The sequence below is a fragment of the Mchenga conophoros genome, linkage group LG3, assembly GCF_057382185.1.
Source record: "Mchenga conophoros isolate Kocher_MC1m ecotype Shallow Benthic linkage group LG3, M_conophoros_male_GT1.1, whole genome shotgun sequence".
Taxonomy (NCBI): domain Eukaryota; kingdom Metazoa; phylum Chordata; class Actinopteri; order Cichliformes; family Cichlidae; genus Mchenga; species Mchenga conophoros.
In genome coordinates this window covers 48,494,291-48,520,579 of record NC_140528.1, presented here as the reverse complement: position 1 = coordinate 48,520,579, position 26,289 = coordinate 48,494,291, and the positions used below count along the sequence as shown (strand labels likewise).

The 26,289-nt window shown below is 39.3% G+C and overlaps 3 protein-coding genes across 9 annotated transcripts in view; 1 reads left to right on the top strand and 2 right to left on the bottom strand.

The window, feature by feature from the left end:
- LOC146579125 (uncharacterized) overlaps positions 1-26,289 on the bottom strand; it is an 83,693-nt gene that overhangs the window by 15,069 nt on the left and 42,335 nt on the right. For all 7 annotated transcript variants that reach the window (XM_085261320.1, XM_085261272.1, XM_085261314.1 and 4 more), the window contains 5 exons: positions 24,904-24,966; positions 22,897-22,971; positions 22,470-22,562; positions 21,297-21,362; positions 20,925-20,999 (listed from right to left, as the gene is read on the bottom strand). In XM_085261320.1, coding sequence (XP_085117446.1) covers positions 20,925-20,999; positions 21,297-21,362; positions 22,470-22,562; positions 22,897-22,971; positions 24,904-24,966 — 372 coding nt within the window. The remainder of the gene's footprint in view (positions 1-20,924; positions 21,000-21,296; positions 21,363-22,469; positions 22,563-22,896; positions 22,972-24,903; positions 24,967-26,289) is intronic.
- LOC146579127 (uncharacterized) lies at positions 5,706-9,320 on the top strand. Its single transcript, XM_085261378.1, has 11 exons — positions 5,706-5,888; positions 5,986-6,164; positions 6,260-6,353; positions 6,761-7,117; positions 7,213-7,330; positions 7,405-7,496; positions 7,598-7,712; positions 8,083-8,184; positions 8,377-8,544; positions 8,670-8,825; positions 9,058-9,320. The coding sequence occupies exons 1-11, from the start codon at positions 5,706-5,708 to the stop codon at positions 9,270-9,272; spliced, it is 1,779 nt and encodes a 592-aa protein (XP_085117504.1). The 3' UTR covers positions 9,273-9,320.
- LOC146579126 (uncharacterized) lies at positions 11,813-15,737 on the bottom strand. The gene is made up of 6 exons (XM_085261365.1): positions 15,722-15,737; positions 15,106-15,271; positions 13,618-14,139; positions 13,414-13,481; positions 12,860-12,903; positions 11,813-12,129 (listed from the first exon to the last, which is right to left on the bottom strand). Exons 2-6 carry the CDS (start codon positions 15,140-15,142, stop codon positions 12,078-12,080), a joined length of 723 nt encoding a protein of 240 aa, XP_085117491.1. The 5' UTR covers positions 15,143-15,271; positions 15,722-15,737; the 3' UTR covers positions 11,813-12,077.

Below are 26,289 nucleotides of genomic sequence, written 5' to 3'. Positions count from 1 at the left end.
ATGTCAAAGACCAGCAGGCCCTCCTCTACCTGCAAACAGCAAGAGATGAAAAGGCAGTTCTAGCTTCATATGAGTTTGTGGGCCATTCAGACGGAACCGCTGCCACTTTCTGTATCACTGATCCTTGTAGAGCGGGGGTGTGGGAACTCCAGGCCTCATGGGTCGTGTCCTGCAGGTTTTAGATGCGTCCTTGATCCAACACAGCTGATTTAAATGGTTAGATTACCTTCTCAACATGTCTTGAAGTTCTCTAGAGGTCTGGTAATAAACTAATCATTTGGTTCAGGTATGTTGACCCAGGGTGAGATCTAAAACCTGCAGGACACCGGTCCTCTAGGCCTAGGGTTCCCCCGCTCCTGTTGTAGAACAAAAACTATGTATTTACTAGCTGCATGTTGGTTATGGTACCACACTGTATTATTGAAAAAATGTCACAGTTAAAAGATGTACTATGTTAAAGCCAGCTTTACTTCTCCCCATGGAAGCAGGCGGTGAAGTGAAGGGACTTTATAGCAGCTTTTTCTGAAATCTGTTCAACCAAACATTCATGGTTCTCTTCTCATTTTCTTCCACTTGACAGTAACAATTCTGAGCTTCTCTTGGTCTCTAAATCAACATTATCCAAAACTAATAGTTTCTATATTACTATCAATAACTCACCAGTCTTCGTTTCTTCTGTGAAAAGTTTGGGTGTCATCCTCGACAGTACTCTATCTTTCCATTCACACATTAATAATGTCAGTCGGTCTGCATATTTGCACAACATTAATCGTCTCCGTCCTTTTCTCACTCCACATGCCACTGTCATTCTTGTTCATAGCCTTGTTACTTGCCGGTTTGATTACTCTAATTCACTTCTTTTTGGTCTTACTCAAAAATCCACCACAAGCTCCAACGCGTCCAGAACTCTGCTGCCCGTATTATCACCAGGACCCCATCCACCACATAACTCCTGTCCTGCAGCAGCTTCACTGGCTCACGGTCAAATATCGCATCAATTTCAAAATACTCTTGTACACATTTAAGGCTGTTCATCATCTCTCCCCTCCATATCTGTCTGATCTGGTTCAGATCACCATCCCATCTCGGTGTCTCAGATCTTCTTCTTCTCTTTCTCCCTCTGTCCCCTCTCCCCGTCTTGCCACCATGGGGAGCAGGGCTTTCAGCTTCTCTGCTCCTCGACTCTGGAATGCCCTCCCTCCTGATATAAGAAATATCTATTCCTTCTCTCTCTTTAAGTCCCAACTCAAAACTCACTTGTTCAGTAGCTTATCCCACATAACCTCTCCACTCTGCTATGTTAAATTTGTTTTATGTCTTTGTTTTTATGATTGTATAAACTGCTTGCTTTAATGATGGTTTTATTATTCTGCTGTGTACATTGTCCTTGAGTGTTCTGAAAGGTACTTTCAAATAAAATGTTGTTGTTATTATTAATAACCAGAGATGGACAGTAATGCATTACTTGTAACGAGTAAAGTAAGGGATTACTATTGCAAAAACGGTAATTAGATTACCGTTACTTTCCCGTAGGAACGCTGCGTTACTGCGTTACTAAAACCATGATTTTTTTGCGAGAGTGTCTCATGACAGTGACGTAAGCGAGTGCGACGTTCGTGACAACAGCTGTGTGCAGATCAACAATGGATAATATATCGATTGTGGGAGAGAGTATGAGCGTGCAGCGTATAAAGCGTGGAAGTACTGACCTTACTTTGAGTTTGATTCCATAAAAAGTGACAAAAACATTAGTGTCCGTTGTGCGTGGGAAGAAAACTTATTTTTACAGCGAAAAAACCCCCTAAACAAGCACCGAGTGCGCAACAAAGTAATGGGAAATTCACAGAGAAACTCGCGGATTCTTCAACTGACCGCGGCACACCTGCACCAGGGTAAACCTCCGCCTACGCCACTCCTGCTTTACAGGTGAAAATAGAGCAACAGGACCGCTGAGTCTTTGACTTTGTTTATTTTCTGTTGTGTTTTACTTGCATCTATTTGAAAGAGTGAGTGTAAACACAAAAAATATTTTATTTTATGTGCTGGAATGTGCAGAAAATAGTTTTAAATGTTAAACTAATTCATTCAAGTCAGAGAATGTTGCATATAATTAAATTTTTGCTTGATGCATAAAGTTAAAAGATTAAAACTGATAAAACAAGTTAAAAAAAGAGACTTTTCCATTTGATTACATTTTGTACGATGGATTATGCAGAAAAAGTAGAATTGGGCTGAAAGATCTATCACTTTATCACCTATTCAGGTTGTAAATCGTGTTTTTAAAAGTAACTAAGTAATTAATTACTTTTGAAAAGTAATCGGGATTACTTTTTGGGGGGAAGTAATCAGTAATTAGTTACTGATTACTTTTTCAAGTAACTTGACAGACACTGTTAATAACCTGACCTACAGGACACCTGTCAATGTCAAAGGATTAACAGCAGTCACAGAACATCTTAGCATTAGGCTCATTATCATCTCACTGTTCAGCTCAAGTTGCTGAGCTGTCAGCACTGACGCAGGAATGTGAAACTGTTAAGGTCCAAATGTCTCCATTCACACTGATTCTAGATAAACACATGGGGTGATGCGTGATTTTGCTGCATTATGGAAACAATCATGTTTAACTGATTCAGGGAAATCTATTGCACATCACAAACTTGTGGCTGCATGGCTGGATGACTTACTACTCCCATAAACTACAGCTGATTGTAAAGGTGACATTCATATTAACTCAAAGATTCTGCTTCTTTAGTCTGACTTCCCTTTTAGCATGGCTGCTTCTAGCGTCACCTCAAACTTAGAAAGGCACTTCTAAGTTAAACTAATGTAACAAACCAGGATTTATCCGCAGCTTAAATCACTGTCCCCTCATGATAGGTTTAAATGTTCCAAGGACATCTTTGAGGCTGACTCAAAGTGTGTGTGTGTTGTTTGGTGATAAATGTTGAAACTTTATTCCTAACAATGCTGCTGATATTGTTTTACAGAGGCACCCACATTAGAAAGACTAGCTGATGGATTTAAAGATGAAGTTTGATAAAGTCTGACACCAAATATTTTCCTTAACCCTTTAAGACCTACCATAGAACCAAGTCCGCCAGAGCTTATATTATATTTTACCTGCTGTGGAGCCATTTTTGGGAGCATTTCAATTTGCTATACATCAATACACAACCCGTTCTCACTCCCAACGCGTAAAATAATGACGATTTGTCACGTCCCTTAACTTCTCATGCTGACGCCTAAGGTACCCTTCCACGTTTTTATGTGACGCTGTGGGTTGTCAATTCATTCCAATATGAACCCGCTCGCGGCGATCAGAGACGCTTCGAGCAGAGGCTCCAGCCATCCAGTTACTCCAATAATAACCCCGTCACGGCGAAACATGACGCCGTGAAGCACAATCTAACTGGAGAACCGGGGACCCTCTCCGCGAACGGGTTTTTCTCCCTAATTTAATGCTTTCTTTTAATGACATCGTTAACATTTCTCAACAAAAACACGAAAGTATCACTGATAATTCAACAATAAAATTGCTTCATGTTGTGGCCATCACACAGTGTTTTCCAAACTGATTCACGATCTGAAAGTGCGCAGATTTAACGTACATAATCCTTTGTTAGGTTTATTATTTTCATTTCACACGTAAAACACATTTATAGATTCATTCACCACTCCTGTTAGTTTTGGACGCGCTCGGCTCCAGCCAATCAGACGCAACCTGTGTAAGCAAAGGCTGATGGGAGAACGGAGAGACCCATTTATAAGAATAAGAAAATGAGGCGGAACTGATTGATTCTAATGCAGGTATGTAAAAAATACATATATTTAAAGTAATACCTTGATGTGTGTTTCAAAGTTAGTTTTTTCATAAAAGCTTCAAACAAACAGAGGTGACTGATCTCGGAAACGGTGTAATGTATTTAAAAATGGCTACAGCTACCGTCAGCATGCTTGCTAGGTAACGACTACACGTGTCTACTGCAGCATTAGCCATTTAATCCAACGATGATGGATTAAATCTATTACAAACGTTAAAGGACTTGTGTGCTGCAAAATACCCTCACATGGTGTGTAAAGCAGTTTTTGCGCTAAGAGTTCTGCTAGCTCTTTACAAACTGATGATGCTAACGTTAATTGCTAACGTTAACTGGAGCGCCAAGACTGAAAATCATTTGAATTGCGTTAGTTATGTGTTTATGTCACTGAGTTCTGCAAAAATCTCTTTCCTCTTTAGCTTGAAAATGAGTGATTCAGAGGATCCCGAGCTGGAGGAAGAGCTTCAGGCTGCTGACGAACTCCTTCAAGATATGCAGGTAACATTTTTAGTGGAAACAGTTGTTAAAGAGGGAACACGCTTGTCTAATATTTTGTACGGAGTAAACGTTATGTTATTTGAATTTTTTTTAAAGTTTATGTCAAATTAAGTTGGTTAACTTAAGATGTTTGATAATCTTTGCTTTAATCATAGACTGTATTTTAGGTGTTCCCTTTTTTCCTTGTTAATTGCGTAGAATGATGCACAGAGTGAACCTCAGCCAAGACCAGTGCGCTGGAAAAAACGTGACAGACAGGGAGCTTTTATTCCTCAAAGACCATCAACCAGTCGAAGTACTAGTTGCATGCCACGTGGTCAGTGTTCACACAACCATTGATTTTATCTCACAACTTGTTTTCACCAAAGAATTTCAGTAAGTAAATATTCTTCATTCATATTTGTTGTTATAGTTGAGTTATGCAGGGCTTTTGTGGAGTCCTAAGAAACATACTGCCTAGAGTGTTTTTCACTTTGTGGAAGAGTTTCTTCCTTTCTTTATTTTTTTCCTGTTAGTGTATGGAACTGAGGTGCTTCGTCAGGAGCTCCTTCAGTTGTTGGAGGATGGAGAAGAGGACGCAGCCATGACTTGTGAGACGTCGTCTGAGTCAGCTGCTACTCACTGGGCGATCAGAAATATGGTGTCCTCGCAAAAGTGGAAAGAGGCCAGGCCTTGTCTTATAGACAATATGTTAGCTACTCTGGATCCACAGTCACACCGTGTGTGTCAGTGTGGCAAACAAGTAGTTGTGAGGTGTCTGGACTGCCTGCCTCTTCCATTCCTTTGTGCTGACTGTGATATTGCAGTTCACACACGCTTTGTCCTGCACAACAGAGAGGCAGTAACAGGAGGGTTTTTGCAGCCTTCATCAGAGTTTCACAAGCCAATAGGTACAGTTTTTAAGTCTTATGCATTTCTTGCTATGTATGAGTATGAGTGGGTGCTGTTATTGTATATTTATTGTGTATCAGTTAATTTCTAATTCTTTTTATATATATTGTGTGTTTTAATGTTAGTTCGGCTGTTGCCTGTGCAAAGGCCAGACCATGTGTGTGACTGCCCAGCAGGTAACGTTGAGGTTTCACCCGGCGCAATTGTGGCTCTTGTAACCATAAATGGTAAGTTGCCCTTTTGTCACACACTACATACACAATAGATGTGTTTGGAGGTTTTATTGCAAATTGTGCATTGCTATCTTGGTTTTAATTACCCTCGGCCCGCAGTATATGTGGGCACCTGTCAAAGGTCATTTGGATTTACCAGACCGATTTGAAAACAACATGAAAAAAATGAATGCTTTGAGCCATGACTGAATTTATCCTTATCCTTTCTAAAGGCCGTTATAACCTTGCACTGCCAGTGGTGAGCTGCACCAGCTGTGGCCTAATGTGGTCCCCCTCAGTTAAGGACATCCTGGGTAGTGGATATTGGCCTGGCACCTTAAATTCCTGCACCCTGTTTTCAATGGATGTCTTTCAGTCTTTCTATGACATTAAGAAGGCTGCACCAGGGATGTCACTTAAGGCATTTGTCAAAATGCTGGATGAACGAACAGCCCATTTTGGAAGGGTGAGTTTCTAAATTTGCTAAGTTTAAGGAAATTGTGCAAATCAATGTTTATGATGACTGTCCTTGAATATTCTGTTGTATGTCCTCTATGTAAAAGAATGGCCGAATATCAGCTGATGCCTTCAGTAAAAGTTTCTTGGAGTGGAGTGCTGTAAAGTTTGAGGTGGACAGGATGTGCAAGGAGCCATGCTTTAGCTGCCCTGCCTGCACTCCAGACATGCTTGCCGTCTCAGTTGATGGAAACCGCAAGCTTTATCGCTTTCAGTCTAATGCAAGGTACGTTATGCATTGTGTACATAAGTCAAATATGGATTTGTAGAAAAATGTATTTTAATGTTTCTTTTCAAACAACTGTCACTGTGTTCGTTCAGCACTTCAGAGCAGGGGAACTTTGAAGGTGTCTTCATTGAGAAAGATGAGGAAGTTGCTGAGTTTGTGAAATACATCCAGAGACACACAAATCATGTAAGATACACATATATATATTAGTGCTGTTAGCGTTAATCTTGTTAAAATGACGTTAATGCCGTAACCATATACACATACGTGTGTGTGTGTGTGTGTGTGTGTGTGTGTGTGTGTGTGTAGACATATATGGATGGGTCGATATTTTTTTTTATTTTTCTCTTGGTGTTGTCGTAATACTATTTACTTTACTTTATCTTAATGTGTACTTAATTTTGTCACCATGTGTATTTAAAAAAAACAACATGATTTTTATTTTGTGTTATCAGTGCTGTCCTGGGGAGATCTGAGGTCTTGTGTGACTCGAGGCTAATTCAGCTAATTGTTATGCGTTTGTTTTAAAAAGTTTGTCCCTGATAGGGCTTAATCATGTCATGTCTTTTATGTTAAAATCTTTGAGTGTATAGGTCCCGGGGAAAGGGTTGTGCGGATCTTCATCTTGGACTGCAGCAAAGGAGTCGTCCAAAAAGACCACTGGGAAGTTGGATGAGGAGGGCATGGAAATAGCTGTTTGTCGCCACGGAGTCCTCTTAGCTGCATTGAACATGTTTCGAGGGGAGATCTTTGCTTACCCCCTTTTTCTCCAGAGGAAGTTGGCAGCTAGCATCCCAGGACATATTACGTTCCTTTGCTCCGATGTGGCCTGTAAATATTTCCCCTATTTAACCAAGGTGGCTCAGCAGTGCCCTGAGCTGAGGAACCTCTTGTCAATGCGTCCTTTTCTCTCCGTCATGCATGCAAAGGCTCACACTTGGAAATGCGAGGTATACTGCAGCTTGTAGTTTTGGATTAGTTTGAGACATTTTGTTATAAGTTTGAATGAATTCAGCAGTCATGTATTGTGACCTCCTTTCTATAGATCAAATGGGGAGGTGCGTTTCAGGATGGGGCCGGTTCAACAGTTGGAGAAGAGGTGGAACAAGTAAACAGTTTCCTGTCTAGGGCGGCCATCACAACGAAGTACATGTCTAAAGCAGGTGTGTGTCCGTGTCTGAGATTCCACTCAGTCTCCTGCTCATTAATTCTAATTTGTATACTAACTGAAATGCAGGGCGAACAGACATGCTGACCCTCCTGGCTTTGGGGTGGAACAAAAGGAAAGTGGAACAACTGGGCCGCACTTTGAGCCAGCGATATCTAAAGGTCATTTTTTCAACACCCATTTTAATGTGTGTGGTAATGGGGGGGAAACACCAGTACTCTTTTAATGTCAATATGAATGACATTTATGAATGCATTCTTAGATCATAAGGATCCTTAGAGAACAAGTGGAGAGCCTGAATGCGACCAGAAATGAGCTGGGTGTGGATGACGACACACTGCAGCAATGGGTGGCCGATGTGCAGAAATGGGCTGAAGGTGAGTCTCAATATAATGCACTCATGTATAACAATAGGACCCACCATGGCCTCATTAAAGAACTTAGAGTTAAGATCTTTCTGACAGTGTCAACAAACAATGAAAAATAAGCCTTGGCAAAGCAAATTTATGGCAGAGTTGTTGCGTTTCATCAAATTGGATAGAACCTGGGTTGAAATGATGTCTTACTAGTTGGTTTTATAAACCTGAACACCAACATACTTGTTATCTCATGATTATCATGAGATAGCAGCACATGAAGGCTCCAGATGTCTTATAATGAATATCATCAAGTCAGTGATTACAGAGTCCACTGTAGTTTGGTGACTGTTACTCATCCTGTATTCTGATTAATATTCCTCTCACTTAGAAAGTGATCAAACTGATGGCAGCCTTGGAGCGTTGCAGGCACGAATAGAGGAGCTTGTCGTCATCATCAGAGTGCGAACACAAAGTCTTTACAGACAAAATGGTACGTCCCAGTTTCTTTGAAACGGACCGTTTGATGCTCAGTTTGTACAGCTACTTTGTAAACAGAATCAAATCAGATCCAGGTTTGTTTAAGCTGGATGTGATTTGTTCTAGCAAACAAATTGATGAGTGTAGATTAAAATGAAACTATATACATTATGTGAAGGTGTGAATTTTTTATGATTATTTACAGATAGCAACAAGAGGCGACACAGAATTCGCAAGGTCATCTTAGTTGAGAAGAAACGCTTGGCGGCTGCTGTTGACGACTACAACAAGCTCGCTGAACCAACAAAGCAAATCGTATCCAGTGATGCCCTCATGCAGACCGATATTTGGCCCTGGCAGAGCACAAGTGAACGTAAGCTCTTGATTTATAAATATCCTTTTTAAACAAGCTCCCAGTATCTGAGCAGTAGTTGAATGTTTTGTTCTTGAATCATAATATGCTGCTATGTTTTCCCATCTGATGTTGTTAAACTGTAGCTGCTGCTGACCTCCGGACAAAGAGAAAGGTCTTTGAGAAGGTGATGGCTGTGAGGCGCCTGAGAGAGGAGGAGATGATCCTTTGCAGGGAGATGCGGCATCACTGGACAGTGTTGCGAATGCGTTCTGTGGTGTTGGGGACAATCTCCTCAGACTGTAAGCACTTTATTTATTTATTAATTTTTTGATGAATCGATTGAAAATAAGAGCAGATGCTAAAGTCTTACTGGATCTTTTACCTATATCTAGATTGCTAGCTAACACTGCCTTCTCCCTTTTAAAAAAATGTTTAATTACAGCATCCTAATTCATTGTGTTTGAGGTGATGTTTTTTTGTTGTTTGTTTTTTTTACTTTTCTCATATTTATTTGTTTTGTTCTTTTTACAGCCTCCTTTGTTGGCATGTCGGAGGATGCACAGAAGGGACTCTGTAGCCTGGTTTTAAAAAAACAAAGTGAACTGAAAGCTGAAATGCTCAAAGTAAAGGACATGTACAAGAGAATCCTCAGCCACCAACCACTCCTGGAAATGGACTCGGAGGAGGAGGAGGACATTCCAGACGATGCCACTGAGAGTGATTTGAGCACTTCTGATGAAGACTGATTGTGTCATCATTGATGTTATGTTTGGTAAAATAAAAAGTTAATCACATCTCTGTTCAATGTGATTTTTCAACAGACATTTTACATTTTGAGAAGAAAAATGGAATTTCCTTGGTGCAGTTGTTTACCCTGAATCATTATTTCCCATCTAATTTAATGACTAGTGTACATGTTCAGATACGATAACATAATTTAATTTATGGGATGCTTTCTGGGCTGCTCAAATAATCACAAAATTTAAAAGCACCAGGCAGCACACTCACAAGTAAATTTTTTGTTCAGTGTTTTGTCGAAGAAATCAACAAGTACAACTGAGATGTTTGCTGTAGTGGTGTGTTTGTTAAGAAGCATGCCAGCACACTGGTGAACTGACAGTCCCAGAATGCACCCGAGCCAGTGACTCGCCCCAGAGCAAATGAAATTGCTTATCTAGAAAGACAACAGTCATCAAAGAAGTAAAAGAGTAGGAAACAAATGGTAAGGGAAGGTACTGTGGGGTAGGAAAGAAAGGCCAGAGCTGTGCAAAATGACCTCCAGCAGGCCACAAATGTGCACGTCCGCTCAAACGGTCAGAAATGGACTCCATGAGGGTGGTATGAGGGCCCGACGTCCACAGGTGGGGTTGTGCTTACAGCCCAACACAGTGCCGTATGTTTGGCATTTGCCAGACAGCACAAAGATTGGCAACTTTGCCACTGGCGCCCTGTGCTCCTCACAGATGAAAGCAGGTTCACACTGAGCACTTGTGACAGTCTGGAGACGCCGTGGAGAACCTTCTGCTTCCTGCAACATCCTCCAGCATGAGTTTGGCAGTGGGTCAGTTTTGCTGTGGGGTGGCATTTCTTTGGGGAGCAGCACAGCCCTCCATGTGTTCGGCAGAGGTAGCCTGACTGCCATTAGGTACTGAGATGAGATCCTCAGACCCCTTGTGAGACCATATGCTGGTGCGGTTGGCCCCGGGTTCCTCCTAATGCAAGACAATCCTAGACCTCATGTGGCTGGAGTGTGTCAGCAGTTCCTGCAAGACGAAGGCATTGATGCTGTGGACTGGCCCGCCCATTCCCCAGAACTGAATCCAATTGAGGACATCTGGGACATTATGTCTCGCTCCATCCACCAACTGCACCACAAAATGTCCAGGAGTGGGCAGATGCTTTAGTCCTGGAGTCTGGGAGGAGATCCATCAGGAGAGCATCTGCCACTTCATCAGGAGCATGCCCAGGTGTTGTAGGGAGGTCATACAGGCATGTGGAGGCCACACAGACTAGTGAGCCTCATTTTGACATGTTTTGAGGACATTACATAAAACCAGATTAATGATTCTGTATTGCATTGATCAAGGAACCAACCCAATAGGAGCTAAAGGAATCCTCTTGACATTACTTCACTCAGTAAGTTTATACTATGTTTAATGTGCATTTTCTTCATCAGTTTAGAACACAACACGTTAGCGCTCCCTGGTCCTTTTTGGAGACAGATCCTGAGACAGCAGGCAGCTATGGAGAACTCGTGTCAGCTGTGGTAATTAAGGAATACTTTGATTTAATATTGATTTCATGACAACTATCCTCAGGCACATATTCCTGGATATATATAATGACATAAGTAAACTCCCATTTTAGAATCATTGCCTTCTTTGATCTGACTTATTGCCTCAGACTTTGGCCCTGTGTCCCCAAAAGTATAGAAAATCCATGACACTGAGTAAGAGGCCTTTATCATGTTATAAGTGAGAGAGTTTGGTGTAACAGTGGTTGAACATGCCAAATCAATCCACAACATACTGCCATTCCCCAGCTGTAACCTGCATATGCATCAAACCAAAATCCAGTATCATAGCCACAAAAAAGACATAAAGATTAGGTTAAAAGGGTTGTCTCATTTTGCCAGATAGCTTCATCCCAAAAAAGATAAACATTCTTCAAAAACAAAAGTTGGTGAATATTTGCTGTATTGCCAGGCCTAAACCAACCTGTTAAACTTATCAAATTATTGTCATAGATACAAACCTATTGATTGAAACAGAATAATCCATTGAAGCCTCCATCATCATCCACAATCACTGTTACTGTTCAGATTATTTTATCTCTGTTTTCCTCTAGAATGTTTTGAAAATCAGCATTTGATCAACAGACTTTTTAAAAGTTTATTTTGATCCTATTGTTTACGTGTGTAATTGCATTTTTATTGAAATTATGACAGGAAAACCCTCAATCAAATTGTATCTTTGATATCTAATAATAATATTAACAATGATGTTACATATGTAATATGTACACAATAATATTGTGCAAACAAACAAGAAAAATAGCAAAAAATGTCAATTTTTTTTAATACCCTGTATATAAAGACCACATATGACCACAACTCCAAATGTGCAATTGTCACTGCATCTAAACATGACATATTACAAAAAGGTAGAAACATATAATATACAATATGTTCTGAAGCTGGTACTGGTGCAGTTAACTTTGCTTTAGGCTCCCATACACAGTAGGTGTTACTTACTATACGTGCAGTGCAGTATTACTTTACCTTGTAATATGTTATAATAAGCAAGTCACTTCTATATTTATGAGGATGTAGACAATAATGTTGGCTGATATGTAAAACTATGAGATGTCGAGTGCAGGGAAGATATTATTGATCGATCAGATTCATGAATATGTTAGGTACTTAAGCCACAATTAGAGAGTGAAACAGAGACTGACACTGGTTGAAATGTATAGTAAATATTTTATTTTGAACTTTTATGCTGAACTGCAAGCTGTGAACTGTGCGATCTCTGCGACCTGTGGTGCCTGGTTTACTGTGTGTAAAACTGCGCAGGTTCCCATGTGTCATCCCACACTTTGCCACTGTCAGGAGAAAAACATAACAAACAACAACGACAACCACACACAAAATAGGATAATTTAGGTTGTGACATATGACAATTTTTTAGGATGAAATATCTTCTATATTCATGTCATGCTTTATACACCTTCATTGTAATATAAATTAATCAAATCAAGTCAGAGAGTATTAATATATGTAGTAGATGTCAAGCAGGACCACAGCAGCAGCCACGATCCATTGGAACCTGCTGGATGAGAGAGCACAGAAACTCCAGGGAAGAAGTTTAGTTAGTAACATGCATGAACTGCATTACTGAGACATGTATGTTTACAGATGGTGGTGAGGGAGAGGGGGAGAGTTTTCAGTAAAAGGAGACGTGACTGCATCTTCAACCAATACTGAGCCTGCATAACCCTGAAAGAGACAGAGAGAGAGGGGGGGGACACTAACCCCCAGCAGTCTGGTCCTATTACAGCATAACTAAGGGCTGAGCTGAACCAGCCCTAACTATAAGCTCTATAAAGAAGTAAAGTCTTATGCCTACTCTTAAAAGTGTTGACCATGTCCACCTCCAAAACTCATAATGGACTTTGGAGGTGGACAGCTATCAAGCTCCTCACAGAAGAGAAGCTCGATAGCTAAAAGCTCCCAATTTACTTTAGTCCAAATACATGAATTCAAATTGAGTTGATAACTATTTATCAACAATATGAATGTCTGTTCCCGTCCAACAAAGTTGTTACTACATACCATGTTGAGCAAGGCTTCCACTTGACTTTAACTTCTTCTTTTTCCTGAAAAACATGATATAAACAAACAATTAATTAAGAAAGACATGCAAGTTGCATACAAAAAGGAGCTTATAAACATTTGTGTACTATTGAATGGCTCAATATATTATACAATTAGTTTACAAAAACATAAGAACCACTACAATGCTTGTACTGCCAGCATCGAGTGCATGTCAGCAAAGCAACACTGCTTACATTGTGGCTCACAAGCAAAACTAACTGAAGCAGATGTTACTGAATGGGAAGGAGCACCTCCACATCAATCACTCCTTCTGAGCATGATGTCAGGAGGACTTTAAAGAACGTAAACATCAGGAAGGCAGCATGACCAGGTCGTATCAGGTGGTCTGTTCTTATTTAATGTCCTATTTGGAGTGAAATCCTGACTCAGTGGCTGAATTAGTGTAGATTCATCAAATACAAAAGCTTATGGATATTCAGTCAGGCACAGTTCAAATCCGGGAAGTCCAAAGACGCAAACAAATCTGCACAACAGCAGGCTAAATTACTTACATTTACAACTCTCCTGTCTACTATCTCTTCATATTTGAAAATCTTCTGTGTACGGTGTTTTCGGCATTCTGAAAAATAACAAATGAAATATTTACATGAGTTCTGTAAAACTGGAAAAAATGCAAAAATTAAGAAAAAGAAATCTTAACAAACTTAACGAACATGTCATGTGTTTCGTACATTTACAATACCATAACGTCTAACCTTTCCTTGTCCTTTTTTTGTTTGGGACATCCGAGGTGTACACCGTAGAAATTGAGGGAGATGCAGGATGTGGAGATGGAGAGGAGGATGCAGGAGAAAGCAGAGATGAAGAGGAGGATGCAGGAGGAAGCAGAGATGGAGAGGAGGATGCAGGAGGAAGCAGAGATGGAGAGGAGGATGCAGGATGAAGCAGAGATGGAGAGGAGGATGCAGGAGAAAGCAGAGATGAAGAGGAGGATGCAGGAGGAAGCAGAGATGGAGAGGAGGATGCAGGAGGAAGCAGAGACAGAGAGGAATATGCAGGAGGAAGCAGAGATGGAGAGGAGGATGCAGGAGGAAGCAGAGATGAAGAGGAGGATGCAGGAGGCTGACAGAGGGAAGATGTTGGTACAGGCTCTAAATGAAGAATAAATTCCTCGTTTAGAGCCTCTGGGTCTGGGACTGGTCCAGCATCGACACTGTCAGCAGAGGATGGTCCAGCTGCTGGTGTAGAACTTTTAGCAGGAGGTGAAGCTTGTAATTCTGAAAAATTTTAAATATTAAACATTCATTAAAATGGGTTGAAAAAATGTACAGTACACATAAACACATAATAAGTAGTGATTTGCATGTTTTCAGTTAAGTTTTTACTAAAGATACAACTGGTAAATATTGGCATCAAATAAGTCATCTCGCACACTCACTGACCCAAATAATTCAGTACAAGTGCCCTCTAGGGTAGTGTGACATCTGTAGTGCTTTTCTACATTGTACATTAAAAAATTAATGAGTGTGACTATAAATCCAGATAGATAATGACTTTTTCCTCTGATGACACTACTTTCCTGACTTTGTAGTGAATAACATTTGACACTTCAAGCTAGTACTGTGACTTAGGAGTTTTGTACAATGGTGATGCTAACTACCTCAGGGAGGTAATCAGGTAACCTCTTAAGAAGTATATAAGTTATTTAAGAATCTTGGTGTTCATATTGGTAACATTATATAACATTTGTTATACTAGAAAGTCTCGAAGAGAATTATCAGGTCTGGTTTTTGTGAAGATTTTTAAAATTACATTTGTATATACATGAGTGTGAAAGACCATACTATACACACACACATACAAAATTGTTCAGGTGGGTAACACCAGAGGTTCAGTATGGCTAGCTTTGGTGATGTGACCGACACATGGGGAGGTAATAAGGCAGATATAACACTATTTTCATGTTAGCAACAGGACATGTAGGACAGCTGTCACCTCACAGCAAGAAGGTTACTGGTCTGAACCTTGGCTGAATAATAGAATAGAACAGAATAGAGTAGAGTAGAACAGAATAGCTGGTGACTGTTAACTATCCTCATCCTCACCATCTTGTTTGTCTCTATGTACCCCGTGATGATCTGCCTTCTTATCTAGGGTGTACCATGAGTATCACCCAAAGACAGCTAGGATAGGCTACCTGATAAGGACACCTGGTTACAGATAATGGACAAAGCATATCTTACTTCTCAGAAGGTGTTCATAAAGCTTCCTCATCTTCATGAGGATGTCACGTGCAGCACCTTCCGCTGGTTCGATCTGAGTGATCACGTCCCCTACTATACGGCCCTTACGGTCAAACTGTCCAAGAAACAGAGTTGGTTGGTAGCCCAGGGCATGTAGCTTTGAAACCTGCAAGAACAACAAAGAAAAACATGCAGCCAGTCTTTCATGTAAGCAAATTGATGTATAACAAACCTTTAAGTTTCACATCTTTGTTGTTTTATTGTTGTCGATAGTTAAAAAGTATTTATGGTGACCAAACCTGTAAATGTATGATAAAATCCATCTTGAAATGTTTTGTCTCTCAGTTAATAGCCGATTAAATTAAAAATCAGAAGTAGCTTGAATAAAAATAGTTTTTAACAAGTTTTTTCTAGTTGGATGTCTTTAGTGTGATGATGTTATTCTGATGTGAATAACTTTTTTATTTATGCTCTTTTATAAATTAATATTTTATGTGTATATACATGTCTTGTTAGTTTCTTACCTCATGATATACAAGAAAACATTGACAACTGTGATTAATAAAGAATTGTCTACCAGACCAACCACTTATTAGATCAGAACTTTTAAACTTACTGACAACTGGGCTGAATTAACCACCCTGCTCGCATTTCAGTTTTTTTTAACAGAGGCAGCCCAGTTACTGTTTTTAAACTGTTCTTGTTTTTTTTTCAATCCCTCCTTTAGGTTCAGGCTGCCCAGGCATCCACTGCATGTCTTCCTGTTGCAGGTGTTTGGGGCCTGACAGGAAGGGCATGGTTTGGTTTTTGGCTTTGTCATTTCTGCAAATGAAAATGGAACATGTAGGGATTATTTCAGGTCTGTTTTGGTGAAACGATTACAAAAATAATTTATGACCAAAGAAATAACTTATATTACGAGGCAGTATTACACCATATTTAGAAAAAAAAATCAATTACGAGATTAAAGTCATTAATATTGAGTTAATTACGTGAATAGGGTTAAAAAAAAACCTGAATTGATTACAGAAAAGATACATTGCTAAAATAGAGCAGTACTAACATTAGCTGGGTGGCCAAGCAAGTGTCTTACACATGAGAATACATCACAAAAAAATTTAAATAAACTTTTGCAGAAGTAGTTCTCTTGGTACACAGACTGCTCTGTGAAAACATTTCAAGTTTAATATCAGTTTAATATCACTGAAATTAATATTTCAGTGAACATGCAAATTACCCACAGTTTATCACAACTTACTTAGCTAGGATCTGTCTCGTGTCCAGTCGAAAACTTCGCTGCAGGACCGTGAGTTGAAAGATACATTTACTACGACTCCCAAGATGCATTGCAGTAAAAACCATCCAATCGCCTTGCTTAAGATCTGTTGACGTGTCGCTAAAGGCGCGCTGTAGATAAATATTGCAATTTGTAAAAAATAAAATACTACAATTTGCATTTTTTAATTACATAATTAAACACTGGGCCAGTTTAATTTCGTATTATCGCTGGTTATTATTTTAGAGTAAATAAAGGAATAACGGGTAGCACCAAGCTGTTGTCATCTTCATTTCCATAGCGACGGCGGTTGAGGATTATGGGTAGTGTGCAGTTACGGGATTAGTGCGTCTGCGTAAATTGGTCTGATTGGTTGGAGTCGAGCGCATCCAAAACTAACAGGAGTGGTGAATGAATCTATAAATGTGTTTTACGTGTGAAATGAAAATAATAAACCTAACAAAGGATTATGTACGTTAAACCTGCGCACTTTCAGATCGTGAATCAGTTTGGAAAACACTGTGTGATGGCCACAACATGAAGCGATTTTATTGTTGAATTATCAGTGATACTTTCGTGTTTTTGTTGAGAAATGTTAACGATGTCATTAAAAGAAAGCATTAAATTAGGGAGAAAAACCCGTTCGCGGAGAGGGTCCCCGGTTCTCCAGTTAGATTGTGCTTCACGGCGTCATGTTTCGCCGTGACGGGGTTATTATTGGAGTAAATGGATGGCTGGAGCCTCTGCTCGAAGCGTCTCTGATCGCCGCGAGCGGGTTCATATTGGAATGAATTGACAACCCACAGCGTCACATAAAAACGTGGAAGGGTACCTTAGGCGTCAGCATGAGAAGTTAAGGGACGTGACAAATCGTCATTATTTTACGCGTCGGGAGTGAGAACGGGTTGCAATACAACCATTATAGCCCAAATTTAAATAATATGTCTGCATTAAGTGCATAGTAATTACATAAATTGCAGCAAAGTGCAATAAACTACAAAAAGATTTAAATTTAAAATAATTTAATTTTAATTTTTAAAATTTAAAATCGTTTTTTGTTTTTTTAACATATATTTCTAGTTAGAGAAATTTAAGAGGCTTATCCCTCAAAACTGTAAATACAAAAAAGTTGCACAAAATAGTTTCCCACCAAAGGAAATTTATTTTAAGTGTCTTCATAGTTTTATTTTTGAAATACACCAATTTTCATATACTGCAGGAAAAACGAAAATAAATATTATAGTGCAAATTTGCAAAAAAGCAGCATATACATCAAAATAAACTATTTCCAGCAGTGCAATATGAGTCCTAAGCATCTCAGAAACGACACAGAAAGTCATAAAGTCAAACATAACTTTTAAAAACACCAGTATATGCTCATGAGGCCCTGACAGTAAAAAACTACATTTCCGCAAAATGACGTCACTTCCGGTTTCGGGCAGGTCATGCGGTCATGTGATAGTTCGCGCTGATGGACGTAGGAAGTGTTACAAACAGCTGATCGGATCGGCAAAGCGTGTTTCTGGAATATCATGTTTTTGTTGCTGCAAGTGCTTTTTATGCAGTTTTTGCAAAGCTTTATGTGGAAGGAAACTGTGACCTAGGACAAGCTGATGGCATAAGATGTAAGTACAACTCCTCCGGTTTCATATGCAAAAAAAATTATTGCGCTAGCTTACGTGATTGCAGTGCTACTGGGATTTAAATATAGTTAGGCAAAACGGAGCGTGCCCGCTCTGACCGGCTTTAAAGGGTTAAACAACTAATGATATTTTATATTTCCACTTTATGATGTGTTCACATAAACTCCACATCTGTAATCTGTGATCTTTTTGGAACTTCCTATTTTAATTTTTACTGTTGTATTTTGCATACAAATTTTATACTATTTAAAATGATTAAAAATAGTCAAAAGGGCAGAAATAGAGAATTTGTTTTTTATCTGATTTAACCTCAGTGTGCTGTTGGTATGTGACAAATTACTAACTAACAATCAGTGAAGATCTGAAGACTGACACAGAGCGAGTCATGACTCACTCTGTGTAAATGCCATCCATCCATTTGCTTCCGCTTATCCCTTGTCAGGGTCGCTGGAGCCTATCCCAGCTGTCATAGGGCGAGAGGCGGGGTACACCCTGGACAGGTCGCCAGTCTGTTGCAGGGCCAACACACAGGGACCGACAACCATTCGCACTGACATTCACACCTATGGGCAATTTGGATTAATCAGTTAACCTATCTTTGGACGGTGGGAGGAAGCCAGAGTACCTGGGGGGAACCCACGCAAACACAGGGAGAACATGCGAACTCCACACAGCCCGCCCCACCATCAGGCACCCCAGCCTGATGCTGTGTGGCCTGATAGTGGAATTGAACTCAGGACCTTCTTGCTGTGCGGCAACAGTACTAACCGCCGTGCTGCCTCTGTGTAACTGCATCTCAGGAAATCAGTTTGATTCATTTTTTGAAAAACCCACATCCAACAACTCTCTGTACAGAGAAGTTTCTCCTGTGACTGATGTTTGGCTGTAAACTGTCTTAACATACAGCACTTAAACTCAGTGGGGAAGATGAAAAGATCCTACGATCCTCCACAGTTTTCCTTCACTAATAATATGCATAGTGTTTTTTTTATATTCTTAAATTAATATCCTAGATTTTTTTCTACACTTACCGTATTTTCTGGACTATAAGCCGCTACTTTTTTCCTAGGTTTTGAGCCATGAGGCTTATACAAAGGTGTGGCTATTCTGTAGATTTTTCTTCCACCACTAGGGGGACTCTAACCAGAATTAGAATAAAAAACAAGATAGATGAAAAATTAATGCAAAGAAGAATACGCTACTTTTTCTTTAGCAGATAGAACACGCACAACAAATTACCAACTGGTAATTATTTTCAAATCCTCGCCCCTTCATCATGGAAACCACACGAAGAAGTTCGTATGATGCAAGTTTTAAGTTGAAGGCCATCAATCTTGCTGTCCAGGAGGGAAACCGTGCTGCTGCATGCAAGCTTAGCGTCAATGAATCTATGGTGAGACGTTGGAGGCGACAACGGGAAGAGCTCATGCAATGCCAAAAGTCAAGAAAAGCTTTCAGAGGACATAAAAGCAGGTGGCCTGAACTTGAAAATGTCCTGGAGGAATGGGTGAACACACAGAGAGCAGGTGGCTCGCGAAATGAATATTGAAGATTTCAAAGGTGGGCCGTCATGATGTTTTATATTTATGAGACGTAAAAACCTGTCCATCAGAGCACGGAGCACCACTCTGTGTCAGCAACTCCCCCCTGACTATCAGGAAAAAGTTGAAAACTTCCACAAATTCGTTGGAAAAAAGATACAAGAAAACTCCATTGGACCAGACGACATAATCAATATGGATGAAGTACCTTTAACATTTGATCTGCCTCTGACCAGGACCGTTAACAAGACAGGTGCATCATCCGTGTTGTTGAAAACAACAGGCCACGAGAGGATGCACTTCACCTGCGTTCTGGCATGCACGGCATCCGGACAAAAACTTCCACCAATGGTGATTTTTAAGCGCATAACTATGCCGAAAGAACAACTCCCGAAAGGCATAGTGGTCAAAGTTAACACTAAAGGGTGGATGATAGAAGGACTAATGAAGGAATGGTTAACGGAGTGCTATGGGAAGCGCCCGGGAGGATTTTTTCACCGGAAAAAAGCACTGCTTGTTTTGGATAGCATGAGGGCCCACATCACAGATTCTGTGAAAGCAGCGATCAAGAAAACAAACTCCATTCCAGCTGTGATTCCTGGAGGTACAACAAAGTATTTGCAGCTACTTGACATCAGTGTAAATCGGGCATTTAAAGCTGCACTACGGGTTGAGTGGGATACTTGGATGACAAGCGGTGAAAAGTTATTCACAAAAACTGGCCGCATGCGAAAAGCATCCTTTTCTGATGTCTGTCAGTGGATCCTAACAGCGTGGAGTGCTGTGAAAGATCACCAACGCGTTCCGAAAGGCTGGACTGCTGCGCACCTTCAGAGCCAACTTCACCGGAGGATGACAGTGACACGGAGAGCGAGATTGATGGAGACTGATGTGATGAAGCGCTTCTGAGCCTGTTCAACTCCCACACTGAAGAAGACGACGATGATTAAAGTGACTTGTGGTTTCAAATACAGGAAAAATGAAGGTAAATAAATAACGGTTATTTTCTCTTGGTTCTGTTACGTTTTAATCAGCAAAGTTGCTGCCGTGTTAAAAGGCATTGTTCGGAAAGAATCTGTTCAGGTACATACATGTACATTTACAGTACAAGATTGTTCTGTACATGCAGTAAATATCTAATTTTTCATCATAGATATCTGCGGCTTATAGCCGGGTGTGGCTTGTATATCTTTTTTTTTTTTAAATTTTAAAAATAGAGTGGATGCGGCTTATATACAGGTGCGCTCTATTGTCCAGAAAGTACGGTATATTGTACAATATGATGGTGAGGAAATACTGATGTGCACTGAATCAAGAGAGTTGATTCAACAAATACATAATGTTTATGGAAACACAAACCTTCTGACTTTTGTTCTCCAACTCAGCATTCAGTAACTCTGCTGCTGCTTTCACCTCCTTAATATTCCACATGTCCTGAAATGTTACGTTTAAGACACAATGATGAAAACACAATAGGAGTCACATTAAAGCTGTATGATGTAAATATAAGGGAGCTGATGTAGCATGATGCTAACAACATTAAGTGTTGTGGGATGATGTCAACAATCTTGCAGTGGTAGGATTTCAAAGTTGTGTTTGGTTAATGACACAGAAACTGCTGCTGGACAAAACTGCAGGAATATAAGTGCACAGGTCTGTGATCATTGGGAGGATGACAGCATCACATGTGTCCATGTTTACCTCTGTGTGCTGAGAGATGCTTTCACTGACCTTTGTAAGAAATCTCTGCATGTCCTTCTGAATGGTTTTATCCATCTCTTCCTCAGATTTAAACATCTGTCAGAAAGACAGACAGATGTTGATGTTTCTGCAGCACTTTGTTGATAAAAGTGACAAAATTATTGAAGCTTCACACTGTGAGTAGCATATTTCCAACCATTGTGTCCTTTTACTCAATCTGATTGGTGTGTTTATTTGAATGATTATTCAATTACAGTCACAAACTCACAAAACTGAAGTCAATTAATTTCTTAAGCACTTTATTTAAATGTAAATTGGTGCTACTCTGCTTCGAGATATGACCTTGAAAAATAAAAATAAAAAAGCAGTTTTGTAGACTCTTAAATAATAAAAGAAAGGACTTTTATTATTTCTGTCAATGTAAGCTTTATAGAATAATGAAGAAACTTTTTTGTTTTGTTTTAGATCAATAAATCAATAAAATAAAACTACGGATACTGGATGCCTGTGCTGGCATTTCTCCTGCTGTGTTGCAATCAGTGTGTGAAGAGCGGGAGAAGAGGGTTGCATTGACAATCCAACACAATGGGCAGCACATTGAACACATTTTATAAGTGGTCAGAAACTTGTAAATAACTCATGAAAGAATAAAGTTACGTTGAAATCAAGCACACCATTGTTTTTCTTGTGACAAGTTTGATGTGTCACATGGCCCTCTTCCTATTGAAAAAAAAAAGGTTGTATCCAAGATGGCCGACTTCTAAATGGCCACCATGGTCACCACCCATTTTTAGCGAGTTTGCCCCCTCACAGATAATAATGTACCACAAACAGGACTTTAATATCACCAACTATTCCCATGTTATTACGGTGTATCCATATAAATGGCCCACCCTACACACACACACACATATACATACATATATACATATATATATATATATGTATATATATACATATACATATACATATATATATACATATACACATATATATACATATACACATATATATACACATATATATACACACATATACATATACATATATATACATATACATACATACGTATATATATACATATACATACACATATATATATATATATATATATATATATATATATATATATATACATATATATATATATATATATACATATATATATAGTAAATTCAGAATGTTTATAACTGAAAGACAAACCTCTGGATTTTTCTTCTCCAGCTCCTTCTTCAGTTTTTCTACAGTGTCTTTCACCTGCTTGAGCTGTTTGATGATTTCAGTTTTCTTCTCTAACTGCAGGAGAAATGTTACATGAAGAAAGAGCAGGAGGAAGAAATGTTCATGTTTAAGACACAATAATGAAACAAAACCAGAGTCACATTAAAGCTGTATGATGTAAATATAAGGGAGCTGATGTAGCATGATGTTAACAACATTAAGTGTTGTGGGATGATGTCAAAAATCTTGCAGTGGTAGGATTTCAAAGTTGTGTTTGGTTAATGACACAGAAACTGCTGCTGGACAAAACTGCAGGAATATAAGTGCACAGGTCTGTGATCATTGGGAGGATGACAGCATCACATGTGTCCATGTTTACCTCTGCGGTCTCACTGATGCTTTCACTGACCTTTGAGTCCAGGGTAGGAAATGTTTCCATCAGCGTCTTAATGATTTCATCCTTCTCCCTCTCAGAGTTGATCATCTGTCAGAAATAAAGACAGATGTTGATGTTTCTGCAGCATTTTGTTGATAAAAGTGACAAAATGATTGAAGCTTCACACTGTGAGCAACATGTTTATATATAGAAATATTTTAACCCTTAGATGCACACGTTCGGTCAGAAATGACCCCATGAGTTGTTTTTCTTCAAAATCTTTAAAATGAAAAGTTGTAATATATTCATATTCCAGGTATTCCTCATAAAATATGTTTGTAACATGAGGACATTTGCATTTTTATTTATTTTTTCATTAATTTAAAAAAATGCAGTTTTTGTATCACTACCCCACTCTTCCACACGTGGGGTCAAAAATGACCCCAAGCACTTCCTATGGAATCTTCTATGAAACTTTCATTCTTAGCAACTCCGACCGTCCCACTTACACTTCTGATGGATCAGGAATTCATTTTTACACAGTAACGTACATGATTTATAGTCAGGGCTGCACATAAGTGGTCTGCAGGTGCGCATTCGCTTTCAAAATAAAAGTATTCCCTGAAATTCAGAGAATACGTGCTTCTTTTTTGGTGGAGGAACACCAAAGTAATTGCTTACAGAGCTTGCTTCTTCAACATCTTTAAGAGTTCTGAACAAATGTCTGTCCTCCTCCAGAAAATCTTATGTACACAAACGCACGTTCCAACTTCTTATCTGGTACGCATCTTTTATTTTGACAGCAAATGTGCACCTGCGGACCGTTTATGTGCAGCCCTGTTTATAGTTTCCTGTGCATTTCAAACATTGTACTTTCTGATGTTTTTTTAAACTATCTAAAGTAACATGGCTGCTATGAGGCCAGCTAGGATCCCTGTGGCCCTACAAATGATCCAGGACGGATGGGATGAAGAGCCCATCGGAGGCACTGACTCAGAATCTGACATCTCAGATATAGAGGACCCAGACTACTGTCTCCCCTACTGAACAAGGCCAGTCAGACACAGAGGAGTCCTCTGATGAGTCCTCTGAAGAGGAAATGGATATTGAGTCTAACAGAATGAGCCCCTCTTACTGCTCTGGCCACAATATTCTGAATTAGTCAGCCAGGGCTTGCACCTGGGTTTAGTACTGTCTCTCCAATAGATGCATGGAAGATGTTCATGTCTGATAATATAATAGAAGAGGTTCTGACATGCACAAACATGGAGGCACAAAGAGTAGCCACAGACAGGGGAAAAGAGTGGAAAAATGTAATCAAACACAAGCTCATGGCCTTCATTTGATTGACCATTCTTGCAGGAAGTGAGAAGAACTGGGATGTACCAGTCAGTGTGTTTTTTGGGAGTCCTCTGCATAACCCATGGTACAAGGCCACTATGTCAATTCAAAGATTTAAAGATATTCGCAGTTTCTTGCACTTTGATGACAAGAGGACCAGAGCCTATGGCCTGAAAACAAACCACATGGCAGCTTTCAGCTACATATGGGGCCTGTTCCTGGTCAACTGCAGGCAGAAATTCATCCTCAGTGATTGTGTTACAGTGGATGAACAACTTGTGCCTTTCAGAAGGAAGACCCAGCTTCTGCAGTATATACAGAGCAAACATACAAACGTGATACAAGGATACAAAAACTGCAATTTCTTAAAATTAATGAAAAAATAAATAAAAATGCAAAGGGCCTCATGTCACAAACATGTTTTATGAGGAATACCTCAAATATGAAAATATAACAACTCTTTGTTTTAAAGATTTTGAAGAATATCAACCGAGTTTATAGCAAAATGCATTGTTTCTATTTGGGGTCATTTTTGACCCCACTCGTGGAAGAGTGTAGGTACTGGTAGGTTGTACATCCAAGGGTTAACAGACATCTAATAAACAAAATTATTTCTTGTTTCCTTCCTTACTGTTTGCAATATAGAGATAAACAGAGTTTGGTCAGCAAATTAAGAATATTTATAATAGAAGAACAAACCTCGTGACATTTGGATTTGAACTGATTCTTCAGTTTCTCTGCTTTTTCTTTCTGCTGCTGGAGCTGATTGATGATTTCAGTATTCATGTGAAATGTTACAGGAAGAAAGAGCAGAAGAAAGAAAAGCTGATGTTTAAGACAATCATGATAACACAACTAGTCACAGTTACATTATGTAAATATAAGTTGGTTCATACAAATAAGAAATGAACAAAAAATGTTTTTATTTAAATGTTTTCTTTTTAAATAATTCAAATAAATGAAGGTCCAAAGAATATATGTGATTTTGAATGTAGTTTCCCAAAATAAAAGTAGAAAAAAACAAAACAAAAAAGAAAATGCGCACACACACACACACACACACACACACACACACACACACACACTATAACATGTATAAAATGTGATTTATGAAAAAAAGAGCAACTATTCAGTTTATCTTTTCCTTGAGTGCAGCTGGATTTCTGTGTTACTAAAAGGTTTTTGGTGTATTTTTGTTTGTTGGTAAAGTTTAACAGCATAAGTGTCAGAATTAAACGTAAAAACATAAAAACATCTCTTTGAATGTTTCCCTTTTTTCATCGTTCCTCTTTTTCTCATTCTTGAGTTTATTTTCCAGCTCCAGACACAAGGAAGAAACATCACAGATTTTAACAGGGAAACAATATTTTTTTTAGTACTTTATGCTTTTGTCTTGTGCATAAAATGACATATAGTACTTTCTTTTCTTTTTATTGGTCTGTAGGACACAAACTTTGTTTGCAGCTTCATCCATGTTGTCCTGTAATGTTATATACCAAACTGCACCACTAGATGGTGGTGTCATAATAATGCAGAAGAATGATAAACCTGCATAGCTGAATGTGCCGTTACATGTGTGTTTATGCGCTGCATTCATCCAAAGGCACTTGTTCCTTGCTGAGGACGTTTCATTATCAGCCACTTTTACATTTTGGCAACGAGTGACTGCAAACGTACATCAATCCAACAGGTAATGCCTGAAGCACAAAAAAGAGCTGCTTTACTTCACTTCTTAGAAACAGAAAGACAAAGAATTTTCTACTCACTTCCAAATACAGGTGACACTTTTGACTCTGCTGTTGCTGCCCTAAAATAACACGTTTTACTTAAAGTAAATGTTGTTGTGGGAAGACAAGCTTTCAGAAAGTGAACACAAGCTTCACATGAGACATTCAGTATGTGGCCAGCTTGTGTCACCTTGCTTGTGAGTTTGATTACAGAACAGAAGAAATAATCAGCTAGTTGAACGTGTGTTTAGCTCCAGCATAGCAGAAAGACTCTTGCTTGAACCTAATTTGTCTCTGGATAAAGCTGCTACACTGGCAACACAAACTGAATCTGCAGTTCAACAAACTAAGTCCATAG

What these genes read in the sequence shown, in the direction of transcription:
- LOC146579127 (XM_085261378.1), top strand. Translation starts at nt 5,706, where the DNA reads ATGTGGTCCCCCTCAGTTAAGGACATCCTGGGTAGTGGATATTGGCCT. An exon ending in CGCTTTCAGTCTAATGCAAG is followed by an intron (nt 6,165 to 6,259) that starts GTACGTTATGCA and finishes GTGTTCGTTCAG; the next exon opens with CACTTCAGAGCAGGGGAACT. An exon ending in GGGGACAATCTCCTCAGACT is followed by an intron (nt 8,826 to 9,057) that starts GTAAGCACTTTA and finishes TTCTTTTTACAG; the next exon opens with CCTCCTTTGTTGGCATGTCG.
- LOC146579126 (XM_085261365.1), bottom strand. Translation starts at nt 15,142, where the DNA reads ATGAAGATGAGGAAGCTTTATGAACACCTTCTGAGAA. An exon ending in CAAAAAAAGGACAAGGAAAG is followed by an intron (nt 13,482 to 13,617) that starts GTTAGACGTTAT and finishes GTTATTTTTCAG; the next exon opens with AATGCCGAAAACACCGTACA. An exon ending in TAGACAGGAGAGTTGTAAAT is followed by an intron (nt 12,904 to 13,413) that starts GTAAGTAATTTA and finishes CATGTTTTTCAG; the next exon opens with GAAAAAGAAGAAGTTAAAGT.